The 16,125-nt window shown below is 37.4% G+C and overlaps 1 protein-coding gene across 7 annotated transcripts in view; it reads right to left on the reverse strand.

Annotated features, from left to right (window-relative positions):
* Positions 1-16,125, reverse strand: part of srrm1 (serine/arginine repetitive matrix 1) — a 59,995-nt gene that overhangs the window by 28,257 nt on the left and 15,613 nt on the right. For 6 of the 7 annotated variants that reach the window (XM_043717658.1, XM_043717660.1, XM_043717662.1 and 3 more), the window contains 7 exons: positions 15,483-15,572; positions 12,436-12,558; positions 9,461-9,631; positions 5,783-5,895; positions 4,280-4,495; positions 3,092-3,280; positions 2,866-2,997 (listed from right to left, as the gene is read on the reverse strand). In XM_043717658.1, coding sequence (XP_043573593.1) covers positions 2,866-2,997; positions 3,092-3,280; positions 4,280-4,495; positions 5,783-5,895; positions 9,461-9,631; positions 12,436-12,558; positions 15,483-15,572 — 1,034 coding nt within the window. Of the gene's footprint in view, positions 1-2,865; positions 2,998-3,091; positions 3,281-4,279; positions 4,496-5,782; positions 5,896-9,460; positions 9,632-11,666; positions 11,772-12,435; positions 12,559-15,482; positions 15,573-16,125 lie in introns of those variants that run through there. The other variant, XM_043717663.1, reaches the window with a different exon arrangement.

The raw sequence follows: 16,125 nt of genomic DNA on the forward strand, positions 1-16,125 counted from the left end.
GAACCCGGGTCTCTGGCGCTGTGAGGCAGCAGTGCTAACCACTGTGTCACCGTGCCGCCCATACTGGGCCGCTCCAAACTGATGCTGGAAGGCTAGTGATGGGAGATAAAGCAACAGCTGAAGAACTTAATAAGTACTCTGTGTCAGTCTTCACAGTGAAAGACAGGAGTAATATCCCAACAATTAAGGAGAATCAGGGGACAGAGTTGTGTATGGTAGCCATTACAAAAGAGAAAGTGCCTAGAAGAGCGAAAAGGTCTAAACATTGATAAATATCCTGGCCCCGATGGGCTGTGTCGAGTTCCGAGAGAGGTGGCTGAGGAAATAGCAGAAACGCCAACTGTGATCTTTCAAAAATCACTAATCAGGGAAAGTTCTGGACGATTGGAAAAAATCACTGTTGTAACCCCGTTGTTCAAGAAAAGATCAAGACAAAAAAGATGGAAAATTATAGGCCGATTAGCCTAACCTTGATTGTAGATAAAATTCAAGAATCTATCATTGAGGAAGTGCAGAGTCAGATTAGAACAAGTCACCATGGACTTAGTATGGGGAGGTCGTGCCTGACAAACCTGTTAGAATTCTTTGCAGAGGTAACAGATGACATCCACTGGGTTTCACTATTTAGACTTCCAAAAGGCCTTTGATAAGGTGCCTCATGGGAGCCTGCTGAGTAAGGCGAGTGCCCATGGTGTTCGAGGTGAGCTACTGGCATGGATTGAGGATTGGTTGGCTGGCAGAAGGCAGAGAATTGGATAAAAAGATTCTGTTTCAGAATGGCAGCTTGTGACAAGTGGGGTCCCACAGTGGGTTCAGTGCTGGGGCCGCAGCTGTTCACGTTAATATATTAAAGATCTGGATGAAGGGACGGGGGCATTCTGGCAAAGTTCACCGATGATACGAAGTTAGGCGAAAAGGCAGGTAGTACTGAGGAGGTGGGGAGGCTGCAGAACGATTTAGACAGTTTAGGAGAGTAGTCCAGTAAATGGCTGATGAAATTCAACATCAGCAAGTGCGAGATCTTGCACTTTGGATAAAAGAATACAGGCATGGACTATTTTTTAAAACGGTGAGAAAATTCAGAAAGCCAAAGTACAAAGGGATTTGGAGTGCTAGTCCAGGATTCTCCCAAGGTTGATTTGCAGGTCGTGTCCGTGATTAAGAAAGCAAATGTAATGTTGTTATTTATCTCGAGGGTTGGAATATAAAAGCAGCGACATGTTTCTGAGACTTTATAAAGCTCTAGTTAGGCTCCATTTAGAATACTATGTCCAATTTTGGGCCCCACACTTCAGGAAGGACATACTGGCACTGGAGCATGTCCAGCAGCGATTCACATGGATGATCCTTGGAATGCTAGGCCTAATATATTATGATCGGCTGAGGATCCGGGGATTGTATTCATTAGAGTTTAGAAGGTTGAGGGGAGATCGAATAGAAACTTAGAAGATAATGCATGGCTTAGAAAGGGTGGATGCTGGGAAGTTGTTTCCGTTAGACAGGGAGACAAGGACGTGTGGGCATAGTCTTAAAATTAGAGGGGGTCAATTTAGAATGGAAATGAGGAGACATTTCTTCAGCCAGAGAGTGGTGGGCCTGTGGAATTCATTGCAATGGAGCACAGTGGAGGCCGGGATGTTGGGTGCCTTCAAGGCAGAGACTAATAAATTCTTATCTCGCAAGGAATGAAGGGCTATGGGGAAAGAGTGCGGGTAAGTAGGATGTCTTATGTTCTTATGATTGGCCAGAACTATAGAACGTTCCAGAAAACCATCTAAGACATATAATAATAATAATAAAAAAAGAGTTCACCTATAAATCTTTCTGAAGCCTTTCAAGGGGACTAGCACAACAAGAAGTAGAGACCAGCTGACTATTCAGAGGGGAAGAAAGCAGCTTTGCAAACCCAGAGACAGAGCCAGAGAGCAACTGTGTAAATTTACAAGAGATTCGGGAAGTATTACAACCTTAGGGACCAAATAAGATTAGGGATAGTATGTTTAGTATTAAAGATTATTGTAATTTTGTTCCTAATAAAGTGAGATTATTTTGTATTAGTACCAGCTTGTGCTCTTATTGATTTGACTGCTTTGGTATTGTGGGACAACTGGGCAAATTTATTCATCAGGTTCTGGTTGGAGTTGTCTGTAACTTGCTTAAAGAGGAAGCAGACAAAAAAAAACACTTTTGGATCACCCTTTTAGGGAAGAGATAAGATTTTCTTCTCCCTCTGCCGTAATACATTTTCCAACATGAAGCTTTGGGTGAGTGAAATGCAAATATTTAGCACATCTATGCTATTTCAGTTTTTACCAGAGAGCAATATCATAGAGATGCCCTATTTTACATACAGATTGTGCAAACACTTCCATTTAAATCAGCATGTTGCTCCAAAATTGTTCCAAATATCTGTCTTTGGAAAATTATTTTTGAGTAAAGAAATGGAGAATAGCCATTTTGGTCAAAAGTAAAATTGATTTGCAGAACCATAGTCTGTTGTATTCTCCAAAAAGTAGATTGCATATTCACAACTTCAGTTTTGGGCTTCTGATTCAAAATTGTTGGATTCCTAGAATTCTTCGGCATAGGAAACAGGATATTGGACAACGGAGAGAAACTGGTGGCAATATTTTTAAATTACAGCTATCCAACTGAACAGTTTGCTAATATATTTATTGAAAATGGTACAAAGCACTGACCTTAGAACAAACAAAATGAATATTTAGAAACTATTTTTAAATCCAGTCTATTGAGTTTGAAAGTGCATACTGAACACTGAAAACCAATTCCACATGTTTAAAGTTATTACTGTGAATGAGTATATGTTTTTACAACCGTTAAGGAAATCTGAAGTTGAAAGCATACCTTCTAATAGGTGACCGACTCCTTCGATGTCTGGATGGAGGGGGTGGTGGTGGCAGACGCCTTGGTGGACTCCTCCTTCGAGGAGGAGGAGACCTCCGCCTTGGACTGGGCCATCTTCGAGGTGAATAGGACCTGAAATAATGAAATTGTAACTAATAATCCAGAATTTTAAAAATGTGGTTATAAAATGTTTATTAACGAAGAGGGAGAAAGCAAAATAATTTACCTAGATCTGGATCTGGGACGCCTCCTTGGCCGTGAATGAGAGCGTGAATGGGACCTAGACTTAGATTTAGACCGTGACCGTGACCGATGACGATTCCTGTCTTTTCTTTCCTTCTCCTTTTTCGTTGGCTGTTCTAATAAAATTTCCTTCACCTCTGGTATCACAGGTTTAATTTCCTTCAGAATGTCACTATTGAAGATCAGAAAACCAGTATGTTGAACTCTTCGCTACAATTAGAGACATACTTAGTTAAGCCACAATATAAGGGCCAGAGTAGTCATAAAACTCCTATGTCCTAGTCCTACATTTACCATCGTGAACGTTCTACACTATGTCCAATGATCAAAGGTTTATGAGCATTATTCTAATCAAAAGATTCAAATACTTAACTGGAACTCAAACCCATCATTCAGAGTTAACAAATGGAGCTAAACACTATTTGGGCGGCACGGTGGCACAATGCTTAGCACTGCTGCCTCTCAGTGCCAGAGACCCGGGTTCAATTCCCGCCTCAGACGACTGACTGTGTGTGGAGTTTGCACATTCTACCAGTGTCTGCATGGGTTGCCTCCGGGTGCTCCAGTTTCCTCCCACAGTCCAAAAATGTGCAGGTTAGGTGAATTGGCCGTACTAAATTGCCTGTAGTGTTAGGTGAAGGGGTAAATGTCGGGGAATGGATCTGGGTGGGTTGCGCTTCGGTGGGTCGGTGTGGACTTGTTGGGACAAAGGGCCTGTTTCCACACTAAGTAATCTAATCTATTTATAGTTCCAACATACTTCAAATGCAGTTTTTGTCTTCTCCCAGTCCCTAAATTCTGGTGTTCTAGGTTGGAAGTGTACACAAAAAAGCAATGAAGTGTAAAAGATTAAAATTCAAATACTTTGGCTGTCTCAACATTTTTTGCAACAGCTTTAAGAGGTATGCTGCAAACCATTTTCTCTCCAAACATAACCTTGGTTTACAACAACCAGATACAATCTCAAAAACAAACAAGTCCAGCCATTAAATCCATTTTCTAACAACCAATTGTAGCTCAAAAATTTAAGCTTCCATCATAAGTACTGAGGCTTAAGTCTACAAGATTCCCTGATTAATTTCCACCTAATTGTTCATTTTTTTAAACTAATTTGATTTTGTTACAAATCTTGACGTTGGCAAAATATTACAAATTCTCTATTTAAACTAACCTTGTTGAAGTTGCTTCTGGAGCAGGAGATTCTTTCCTTTCTTTTAGTGAAAGATCTGGTTCAGGCGACAGTTGTTCAGGTTTCTTAATATTAGTCACTGGAGAAGCACTTCTGCTCCGACTTCTAGTCCTACGACGAGGAGACTTAGAGAGAGAATGCTTTCGTTCCTTCCTTGCTGGGGACCGTCTCCTAGGTGATGGAGATCTTGACTTGCGCCTACAAAAGTTCATTTCTTTAAAAACTTGAATAGCAAATTTAATATTTAAACAGTTGTTGTTTTCAGATAAGATGTTAAAATGCTTCCAGTTATGATTACTGTTTTACAAAAACCACTTCAATAAAATCTACCAGCCTTTCGAACCAACACTAAGATGCTATTAAGATTGTTTATTGGGAAATTACAGAGATTACTGTTATAGCTCACGAATTCCGATTTTCTGGATCAGGGATGCATAGAAAAGCCAAAAGGACTAACAATTTCAACTTAACATTCATGAAACAGTTAAGATAATTCAGTATTTCTATGACCAGTTTTAAAATGCCTCAACAAATGATAAAACCCATATCAAATGCTTCAACATTTATTAATAGCGCTTTTAAGAAAAAATAGAACATGCAACATGCACTTTGGCATCTCATGCTTTTCAAAAAAAAAGCTATAGTAAAGGAGTCTAAAGCAGAGATCAATCTCTACAATATTTAGCAAATCCGCCACTAACGCAAGATATTTGTCAGACAGCATCAAATAAAGAGTGGTTTTTAAACACTAGGTAGCAGTCAGCATACCCAGAATTGAAATAAATATTCACCATTATGAACAAAACATTAGATGCTGGAAATGGGAAGAAACAGAGCATGCTGGAAACAAAACATACTAAGCAGCATTTATGACTGGAAAGGACAAGTTAACAGCTCAGGTTTAGACTCCATTAAAAATAGAAGCTATTATTAATGAACACAAAGGGAACTGAGAGAAAAGGGGAGCTAAAGGGTCAAAGAAACATGCACATGAAGAAATAATATAACCAGCAAAATGCATAGTTAAAACAGGTGACGGTTTAACTGGAGATTAATTTGAGATAAGGAGAAAGTGAGGGAACTTTAAAAAAATTATAATTTCCATATCATTCCCATCTGCCATCCCCAGAATATTGCTCTGAATGTACAGGATTTATGATAGATGTTTGAACACTTGTCACAGGTGAAGTGCATCAGGATCAGTAAATAATACAAATCTTTTGCTTAATAAAATCAAAAGTTGTAAAAACGTTATCTTATTCTAAATATATCTATTCGGCATAATAAAGGAAGGCAGTTATTGATGCATTGTGCTAGACTGCATTATGCATGGAAAAGCATGGACTTAGCCAGTGCAATATTGTTAACAAGTTATATTACCATACCATATAAATTGGTACATTAAAAATCAAAGAACTAGATTATGTGATTTGCCCAAATGCCGAATACAACCATAACCTTATAACAGACTTCATTCTTAATCACCTCTTTGGACTTCTGGAACGGTCTCTCTTTTCCCTATTTTCTTTGTCTTCCTTATCTTTTTTTTCCTTCTCTTCATCTTGTTTCTTCATGGTAGCCAGCTTTTCCTGTTCTATCTGTAACAAGAAATTTATAAACTTGTGAATGGAAAGGAAAATGTACTCCATCATATTGTGTTTCAATGCTCCACTGTTGATTATCAGCACAATCAGCTATTTCCTGGATTCATACGAGAGCAAATTACTTTTAAACTAAACAAATGTTTAGAACTGGGAAAACATTTTTCTGACTACTGTTTTGTACTTGCATGGAAAACCAAACAGCTAAGAATTAATGCAATATAGTGAAGCTAAAACAGCAGCCAATTTCTTTACTCGCAGATACAAATTGAGAAAGATACACAAACAAGGAAAAGATGGGATATTCACTTAATGTTCTCTAAAGGCACTCATTATCCATCAATTGTTGCTCACTGTATAGCAAATATAATAAAGATTGGGATATATAAATGGGATTAATGTAGAATCTGAAATATCAAGCAAATGTCATTATTTTGAAGATCTGTGGATAGTTTTTAAATCATCGTACTGGAGGTTTGACATTCAAGAACAAAATTAGTTTGTCAGGATAAAGAGTTGTTCAACTATGATTATGACTTGGTGCACAATTTAAAAATTTATTTTAGGATTTCAAGGATCTTAAGGGGGAGACCAACAGCATAAAAAGTGAAAGTTCACATCAATTCCAGTGATTCTTTTAAATTTTCATCCACTAGAATTTCAACACACCTCCCTGAAGGTGCAAGGTATCACTGACAGCACGTCTGGAATGTCATGTTTTACTGTGCTTGTATGGAAGCAAGACATTAGCACCAGTTTTATAGTTGTAAAGACAGCTGCTGTCCCTATAACTATGCAATATTGGGATCATCATTGAGCTGTCCATGAATTATAAAACAAAACTTAAAGATAATTAATGGATTAACTTATCATGTTGTACCTGGCAAAGCATGAACAGAAACAAAGATTCAAGAAACAGTAGCTACAACCGGTGAGTCCTTTTGTGAACTTGAAATAATGTGATGTGCTAATGAACTAAAAATATTCAGTCAGATGCAGACAACGTGTAAAGATTTATTTAAAACTTCAAACCTACTCAGTTCAATTATATCTGGGATTAGATATAACATCATTGTCATAACTCCTATTTTGGCCATTGTGTGATATGTTAGCATAAAAAAAAATCACAATTCAGAACCACTAAACTTCAGTGCAATCCATCTGCACAGACTGTACAAAGATCATCCCAGAGCAGTTATCCGAGGGTTAAAATCACATTATATTGTCTTAGTTACTATAGTTGGACATAACATGTCAGACTTGACACAACAAACCGAGAGGAGAACTTAAACAACTGGCTCCTTCTCAGGTGGTCATAATCTTGGCTGCTTGGTTTACTTGTCACTAAAAACTTACATTTCACTGGACTGACTTCAACTAACTCTAAACTAGATTAAGATAATATCCAACTTCAGCTAAACTTTAATTTCAATTTATACAAGTTCATTAAATTTTTCTTTTGAAAAGCATCCACCAATTCTAAGTGTTTTGATGTGAAACATTAGTCATATTTATGGGGATATGAGTAAGGTTGCTGGCTTATTACAACTTAAGACAATACTATATTCAATTTTGTAGCATGGGTCTCCACCTGTTAGAAACCCAGTTACAATGTGCCCAAACTCATTCTGCAGGCTGTTACCTAAACTGAAGGTAAGAGATAGGAGTATTCGCACATAGGGATCACCCAGTCTCTTTCAGGATCAAAATAAGGAAGTAGTGAGCAAAGTACAGTCAGCATAAGGAAACTGAATAGTATTTCGACATAAGCATAATCATTTTTTTTTATAAATAAGGAGTGTTACTAAGAGGCTTAAAAGTAGTCATGGCAGCCAACCTTGCACACAAGATTCAATCCTTCCAGACTAAAAAATAGTATAACTGCTTTATACTAAAAAAATAGTATAACTGCTGGTCTCTGTACCACCAAAGTCATTAATGCAGATTGCAAGTGACCTTGCATGGATGTCTGTAGCACTACACCATTCACTGCCTGTCAAATTGAAAATTCCTTGTTTATGACCACTCTCTGCTTCTGGTCCGTTACTAATCCTCCATCCATGCTAATATATTATCACTAACTTGACAATTCCTTAACTTAGCTATCAGTTTTTTCAGTCCTTATTAAATGTTTTTCGGAAACCCAGGCATACCCTTTATCTAGCTAGATCCTCAAAAAAAAACTCCAAACCTGTCAACACTGTTTGCCTTCAGCAAAACCATGCTAACGTGCTCTAATTGCAGTATGCTTTCGTAAACATTGTTCGAACTTTCACAATTGATGCCATCATTTTATCCCCCAGTGATGTCGGGCTCATTGGCATGCAATTCCCTTCTTTTCTCTTTCCCATCCTTCTTGGAAAAGTGTATTAATATTAACAAACTTCCAGTCAGATAGAACTATTCCAAACCTAATAAATGTTCGAAAATCACAGCTACTACATTCACTTTCTTTGCAGCTCTTTTTAAAACAGCCATAGGGGTGAGGCCGCTGTACCCAGGGGATTTGGCAGATTTTAGCTCCTTAAATTTCTGCAATACCATTTCTGATTATTTCAATTTCTTCTTTTTAAGCCCTCAGGCTATTCAGAGATTAAATTTATTTCAGAGATAAATGTGTCTTCTGAGGTAGATAGACAACATATTTGTTCAGTAACTCTGCCATTTTCTCTGCTCCCACAATCATTTTTCCTGTCTGCAATTCCAAAGGACCAATTTCTAACTTAGCTTTTCTTTTTATGCATTTATAAGGCTCTTAAAATCTGTTACTGTGGTTTTAGTTAGTTTATGCATTTTTCTAATTTTTCCACATTTAATCAACGTTAAGACAGATATTTGCTAGTTTCTAAAACACTTCCAATTTTCAGACTCGAATAAAACAAGCATCTTCATTTAATCTAATACTATTCTTAACTTCCTGACAATCACAGATGGGCCATTTTTGCTGAGTTTCGTTTTTCAATCAAATAAACTTTTCTTTGAACTACTTAAATAGTTTCTTGAACTACTGCTCAGGAGCATAAAAGCCACACCTAGCAACGTTTGCTGATTTAATTTCCACTCATACAAATTCTACTTCGCGATGTTCTGAGATCATCAGGGCTATCCATCTGTCCTTTGCCATTTTGTCTGTCACACTCTAAATAAAATTTCCTGCCCTTGGTCAACTGAACTTGTCCCTGTAGTGGCATTTTAAATGACTTGTTTCTATTTGTTTCACTAGGTCACCCATCTTATGGCACATATTTCTTGCACTTAAATAAAGAACATTTAACTTTTTACTTCTCCTTCCTGTAATAACCTTATTCACTCCTACTCAGTCTTTAAGTTTCTTACTAGGTGCTGTTTTCCTTCCAGGTTTTTTAATTGACTTGACCTAACCACCCCTAGTTGACAGCAGACAGATAAGGAACAATATGGCCTTTATTCATATATGCAAATTACAAGACTCCTGAGAGATAGGTAACTTGCAAATCATCTAGAGAAAAAAAAGCCTCTAATGTATTTGATTGTAACCTAGTGGATTAGCTCTATCACCTACAGAGATCTACAAATAGATTACCTGTCTCTGCTTGATTTCTTCTTTCTTTTGTTCGAGAAAAGCAGAGGGAATTCCTGCGATGTTTTCTTGTGCACTCAAGAGCAGTGGCCAAAGTTCCCCCATGAACATTCGTGCATTCTTTCCATTCAAGAACCCCGTCAAATTAATCTGCATCAGCTTTGCGTCTGGGTTCTGCAACAGACACAAGATGAAGGCAGAAAGGTTATTTGGAAAAATCCAAAAGCAGTCCACTCTACTACTTTCAATCTACCTCAATATTCTTAAGGCAAAATTGACAGTTTCAAACTTTAGATAATAGCAAATTACATTAATTTTTTTTCTATCTATACTGCGTACCATTTCCCTGATCTATCAGCCTATATAAATTGGCTGAGTGTCATCTTTGTCTTAAGATTTCTTTCAATATGAACAATACACTTAAATCCCATTTACGAGGCCAGACTGCCTCTCACTATTTCCTGACAATAGCCAATGGGCCTTTCGTTGTTTTAGTGAATGGGTACTGCACATAGGTTGCCAGAGCAACGAGGTCCAGTAAAAAAAACACACAAACGTGTCAGAACACCATAAAGCAAGTACAGAGTCCTGAGGTCTTCAATTTCTTCTGGTCGACTCCTGAACCCAAAGTTCCAAGTCCCCTGTAGAGAAAGATGTTCCCTTGGGTTGCTTCCGACTCCCTACTGCAACTCAATCACCTTGAGTATAATGTTATATCATTTATCTAAATTGTAAGAGACGAACAAGCAATAATGAGTAAACAGCCACATAAAAGAAAAATGAACAGTTTATATTAAACTTCTGCTTAAATAAAACTTGCCTTCATGCTCCAAGTGAAGCAGAGCTGTTGCTACCTCTCCAAATCTGACTTTTACATTAAACTACAATATTTAGTAACATGCAAGCACCTAAACTATATTACAACGTATTAATTCAATGAACTAAGATATTTACATGCTGATCCTTCCACTGATTTTCATAACCTACCACATATCCACTAATGCTACTTTATAAGTATATATGAGATTTATGCTAAGTGCATTTATGCTATACTGAATGACTGCTAAAGTAATTGGTTATATTTATAGTGGTCAACATATCTAAATCTGTTCCGATTGGGTGGATACAGAGTTGCAAAAGATAGTTCTTCTAACTTGGACAAACCCTGCTCAAAAATTTCATGTTTTAGAAATATTCCACGACTGATGCCAAAGCTATTTTTATCTTTACAGAAGATATTTGTTCAATATCTAAACATGTATAGCATACATTCTATGGTTTAAAAGGTGTTCAAAAGATCATGTAATTTGTAAACAAATACATGAAGAGTTACCACTACTTTGAATCTTCTGGCAGTTCTGAGGAGTCTCAGACATGCTGGCAATATCACTCAAACTGAACCTATTAATGCAACAGAGCAACATGGAAATCTATACTACTTTTTGCATTGCTTGTGAGCTGCTTACATCCTCCTGCAACTGGGAGGGCAGCACGGCTTGGACTGCAAACTTTTCTTTATTCACCACCAATGTCATTCCATGATCAGTTATTAACAGGTACATTTCAAGCAAAGTAAACAGGATAATTTTTCCTTCTTTCAAGATGTACACCTTGCTTCCATGCAGAATTCTAACTACCAGTATAGCTGTTGTCATGTTATTCATTTGTAAAATAAAAAAGCCTGAACATTTCTATGTGGACAAATTAGATCAGACACATTTGAATGTTAAGGATACATTTCGGTCGCATGAAAAAAATAGAACCTTACGGTGGCACAAATTCAAAATGTACCATTTGTAGTTCCACATCAAAATGACTTTCCTCCTACATAGGCCTAAATATTCTTCCCCAAATGAAAGATGGAGTCTCAGTATCCCTTGGGTTGCAGTGGCGAGTTGAAGTTTTGAGTATTTTTAGAAAACAATTAGCCCTCCAGAAAAGTTCCAACATCTTGATTTTAATTAAGAGTTCAAAAACAACAGTACTTTATTTTCACATTGATCATTAATAAGCCTAAAGCTTCACTAAGAAAGCCATATCCAGTTTTTAGATTACAGAAACAATTTTATCTGCAATGGTACATTTTTCCTCATCTAGACTGGCTACTGTTTTGCTTTCCACTTTTTACTTCTGAGCAGTGTAAAGTTTGTCCGAGTGCTCTTCATTGAGTGGCATGAGGATTTTCGTCTGGTCACTTTACACAACTCACCTCCAAACACACACTGCATCATCAAGGGAGGAGGGTCAGAGCGACATTGGAATTCACTTTGCTGTGACCTAACAAGGTGATGGTGCTATACTTCAGACGGAATAACATCCATTTTGGTTCAGGCCTTTTAAATCATAAATCACACGATCATTAGAAAAATGCTGTCAAAGGCGCTTATTATACAACAAAACAAGTAAGAACACATACAAGATGGATTTTCTTTTTGTTACCTGAGGGCTAACTGAGGGGGTCATTCAATATTTTCAACTGTTTCACAAGAGTATATTAAGCACTCTTAAGGAAGAGCACCCAACCATGCATATGCAAATAGGTTCAGCTGACTGTTCAAAGACATTATTCATCAACATTCATGCTCGTTTCCTTGAAGTAAAGAAAACTACAATGCGGTGAACTCAAATGAAGCTACCCAAGCACTTTTTAAAAAAAACTTTGAGCATCCACAGATTTCATTTTAGAGTCCAAATCAAACTGCAATTCGTATTTTCAGAAGAAACTAAGTCAGGAAAAATTTCTCAATGTACCCTTGTGAAAATAGTTGAAAGTGCTAAATGGTCCCTAAAGAATCCTATCATATTTTAAAGCTATCCTTGCAGCTTTTTAAACCATGTTTTATACTGTCTTCAATATTAACTGTGTAGAAAACAAGCAAACCTGACACTTTACATAACTTTCTTTCACCAAAAGTCCAGGTGAAAAACCACATCACAATAACTTTTTATAAATGCTCTTGCTTGTTTCCAATCATTACCTTCTCTTCAAGATGGTTAAAGATGAACTCAATAACAACATCATCCTCGAACCCAAGCATTTCTGTCACTCTCTGTGTAATCCACGGTTTGATCACTTCTAGGTTCACTTTATTCATGTCCACCTGAAACCCAGTCGAAAAGAACTACAATTAACAAGCACTTGCAACTTTGGATTATAGCACCTAGTGTCATATTTTACCTTAGTCTATGGAACTGTTTTGCAACAGAGGACCAATGTGCATCACAAATGACATTGTATTACATTTAATTTTTGATTCCACCCATATCACTTGAGTGCAAACAAGATCACTGGACCAGGAATTTATGTCACCCCAACTTCTCCTGGAAATTTGGTAGTTCGTTGAGAAACGCCAGAAGCCCAGTAGCAAGTCACTCAAATATCCTGTTAATGATTGCAGAAGAGATAAAAAATGTTTTACAAGAAAAGCAGAGTTACAATAAGCACTGCGCCTTACAGGAATTTTATTTTCATGAACATGTATGCGATTTTGTTAGAAATATTTAATTAATAAATCAATTTATCAGTTGAAAATAAGTACTTACAGAACCATTGAAGAAACTGATGAATTACACAAAGCTATGATTTATAAATGATTTGAGGAACTTGAAAACCAAGTTCAAGTTGTGCAGGTACCTTAACAAAACAATTGATGGTACATTGTGCAACTGTGGAATATAAATCAACACTTTGGACAGTTATTAAACTTTAATGCAATGTCATCTTTCATCCATAAAAAAAGCACCACGGTACTTTATTCATGTTCCAAAGACAGACCTATTGCTGAACAGTGGCAGACATGGACTGATCAGAGTCAACATGGGATTAAAAGAACCACTTGAAACAGGTGATCAAACAGTTTTGTTGTATGACTCTGATGAGATGCTTAACGGATTCTATCTGAGCCAAAAATATTTAAGTGATATGCAATCCACTCACTGGTTGTGAATAAGTCAGTACCATGGCTAAACACAATCTCCATAATGGCAAATGCACTCTATTTTACTTGAATGTGTTAGCAGACTTTCAAATTTAACAAGAGCGTGTAGCTCAAGTTCAATGTTCTGATACAGTGTACCTTTATCTCCTATTAGGTCCCATATACAAGCTGAGGAGACAGTTTTAGCGCACAATCACCTGAACTCTTTTACTGTTGCGATTTGACATACTGCTTGTCTGACATCCAGTACTGGATGGACACACATTTCTTCTAGTTAAATACTAGAAATATTAAGGACATGTGTCATTCATTTTTGCTTCAAAATCCTGTTCCTTAGTCAATGACTTAACCCTCATCTTGGTAATAGTTTGTAATAAACCACTTGCAACCTTAGTGTCACATTCAACATTGAAATGAGCTTATGGCCACATCTATCGAAGCCTAAGTACATTCACTGCCATAACAGTGACTCTGGCTTGACCTCCATTCAGCCCACTGTCCAAAACGTCACCTTTGCCCACGTTACCTCTAAACTAACTGTCCGAGTGCTATTATGTAAAACCATCCATTTTCCACCCTGGAAACGTCTGCATTCATCCAAGTCATCCTTCATTCAGAGTTCTTCTGCAATCTGTCATCTAACTTACTTGAAGCACTGCTCACACCACACCTATGGTAATCAACAGAATCCTAGTCCTGCAATACTGCAATTTAAAAATCCTCACTTTATTTTCAAATCTCCGTAGCCTCTTCCAGATCTGCAGCCTTTGAGAACTCTGCACTCTAATTCTGGCCTCTTAAAATCCCCAATTTTAATTCCTCAACCCAGCTACCTGTACTTGCAGAAGTCATAGCTACAAGCTCTGAACTGTACCACACCCACATCTCTTGGGCTCTCTTCATTCCTGAAGAGCATTCCATAAAACTAGCTCTGCATCCAAGTGGGCCATCTGTCCTACTATCCCCCAATGTTGCTTAGAATCTGCAATGCCTCTCAGCAAGGTATTGTGGGTTTGAGATGGTGACAAAGTGGAAACTTTGGTAACACTGGAGAAGTAATCCAGGGGACAAAGTTAACTCTCTAAGGACACAAACATTAAATCTTACCATCGCAGATGACTGAATTTAAAATTCAATTTGTAAAAAAAACTGACAACCATGAAAGTATCAACTGTCAGAGAATCCTACAGCATGAAAACAGACCCTTTGAACCAATTGGTCCATGCTGACCATGTTGCCAACTCGTCACACCTGCCTATGTTTGGCCCTCCAAACCTATCCTATTTCTGTACTTATCCAAATGTCTTCCAATCCAAATCTACATATATTACTTCCTCTGATAGTTCATTTCACACACTACCCACAGTGTACAAAAAGGTTCCCCTTTATAGATTTTAAAATCTTTCTCCTCACCTTAAAAAACGGCCCCTAGTTTTGAACTCTACTACCTTGGGGAAAAGACCGTTGCTATTAACCTTATTTATGTCCCTTATGATTTTACAAACCTCTATAAAGTCAGCCCTCAACCTTCTACACGTCAGCATAAAAAAAAGCCCCAGCCTATTTTTATAACTCAAACCCATCGCTCCCAGCATCGTGGGAAACCTTGCAGGAACAGAACTGTATGCAGTACTCCTCACCAATGCCCTGTTCAACCTCAACATGACGTCCCAACTCCGATATTCAAAAGATAAAAACCCATTTGAGTTAGTCACGTTTTTCAGTGAAGAAAATTAGCAAAAAAAAGGCTATTTTCTAATCAACCTGTTCAGAGATGTTATGACACACCTCTGGAACAGGTGAGACTTGAACCAGAGGCTCGTGGTTCGTATGCAGGGATACTACTACTGCACCATACAAGCCCATTCACAATCCTTACCCAGTTTGATCTACATGTGACTCAATGCACAGCAAAGTGGCTACCTCTTACCCGACCTGTGAAATGGTCCAGTAAGCCTTTCAGTTCAGGGCCAATTAAGAATGAGCAACAAATGCCTGCCTTGCAGCAATGGGCACATTTAATGAAAGAGCAAATAAGAGTTGTGGTGGCTGTACTGACAAATGCCAAAGTAATAAGATAACATTACCTTTTTCTCAAGACATTCTGCAAATTTCAATTGCTTTAGGAGCTTCTTCTGTTTGTTGCTGAAACGGTTGTCCTGTTCTGCACTTGTTCCCTATAACAGGAATAAATATTAAGTACAGAATTTAATCTATTTAAAACAATGATTTGATATCAATTAATATATTATCTTTACTGTATCAAGTGGTAAGTGAAGGTAAGATGTTGCAGGAAAAACAGTAAATTAACAATACCAGTCATTACTAAAATGCAAAAATCAAACAACAGGTTATGTTGTTATCACCAAAACTTGCTCGGCAATTTGTTTGCATTATTTCCAAGTTACTCGTCCATAAAACACAAATTTAAATCCAGGAATTCAATGTATAAATACCCTTCTAATGTTATGATTATTAATGCATTGCGGTCAACCTTATGACCTAGAAAGGGAACATTCGTTTTTCCATCTCATTGCTGCAAATCAATTGTTGCCAAATTTTCAAAATTAAAAACCAAAATTTTGTACAGTTCTTACTTCCTACTCACTACCCCTCATCCAGTTTCTTTCTCTCCCTATACCTACTGTACTTAATGTAATTCCAATTTGCCCACTGTAACGCATTCCTTCCTGGAGTTGCTTTTGATCCTCAAATCTTATTGGTAAAGGA

This window comes from Chiloscyllium plagiosum, chromosome 27 (genome assembly GCF_004010195.1).
Source record: "Chiloscyllium plagiosum isolate BGI_BamShark_2017 chromosome 27, ASM401019v2, whole genome shotgun sequence".
In the NCBI taxonomy this organism is placed as follows: Eukaryota; Metazoa; Chordata; class Chondrichthyes; order Orectolobiformes; family Hemiscylliidae; genus Chiloscyllium; species Chiloscyllium plagiosum.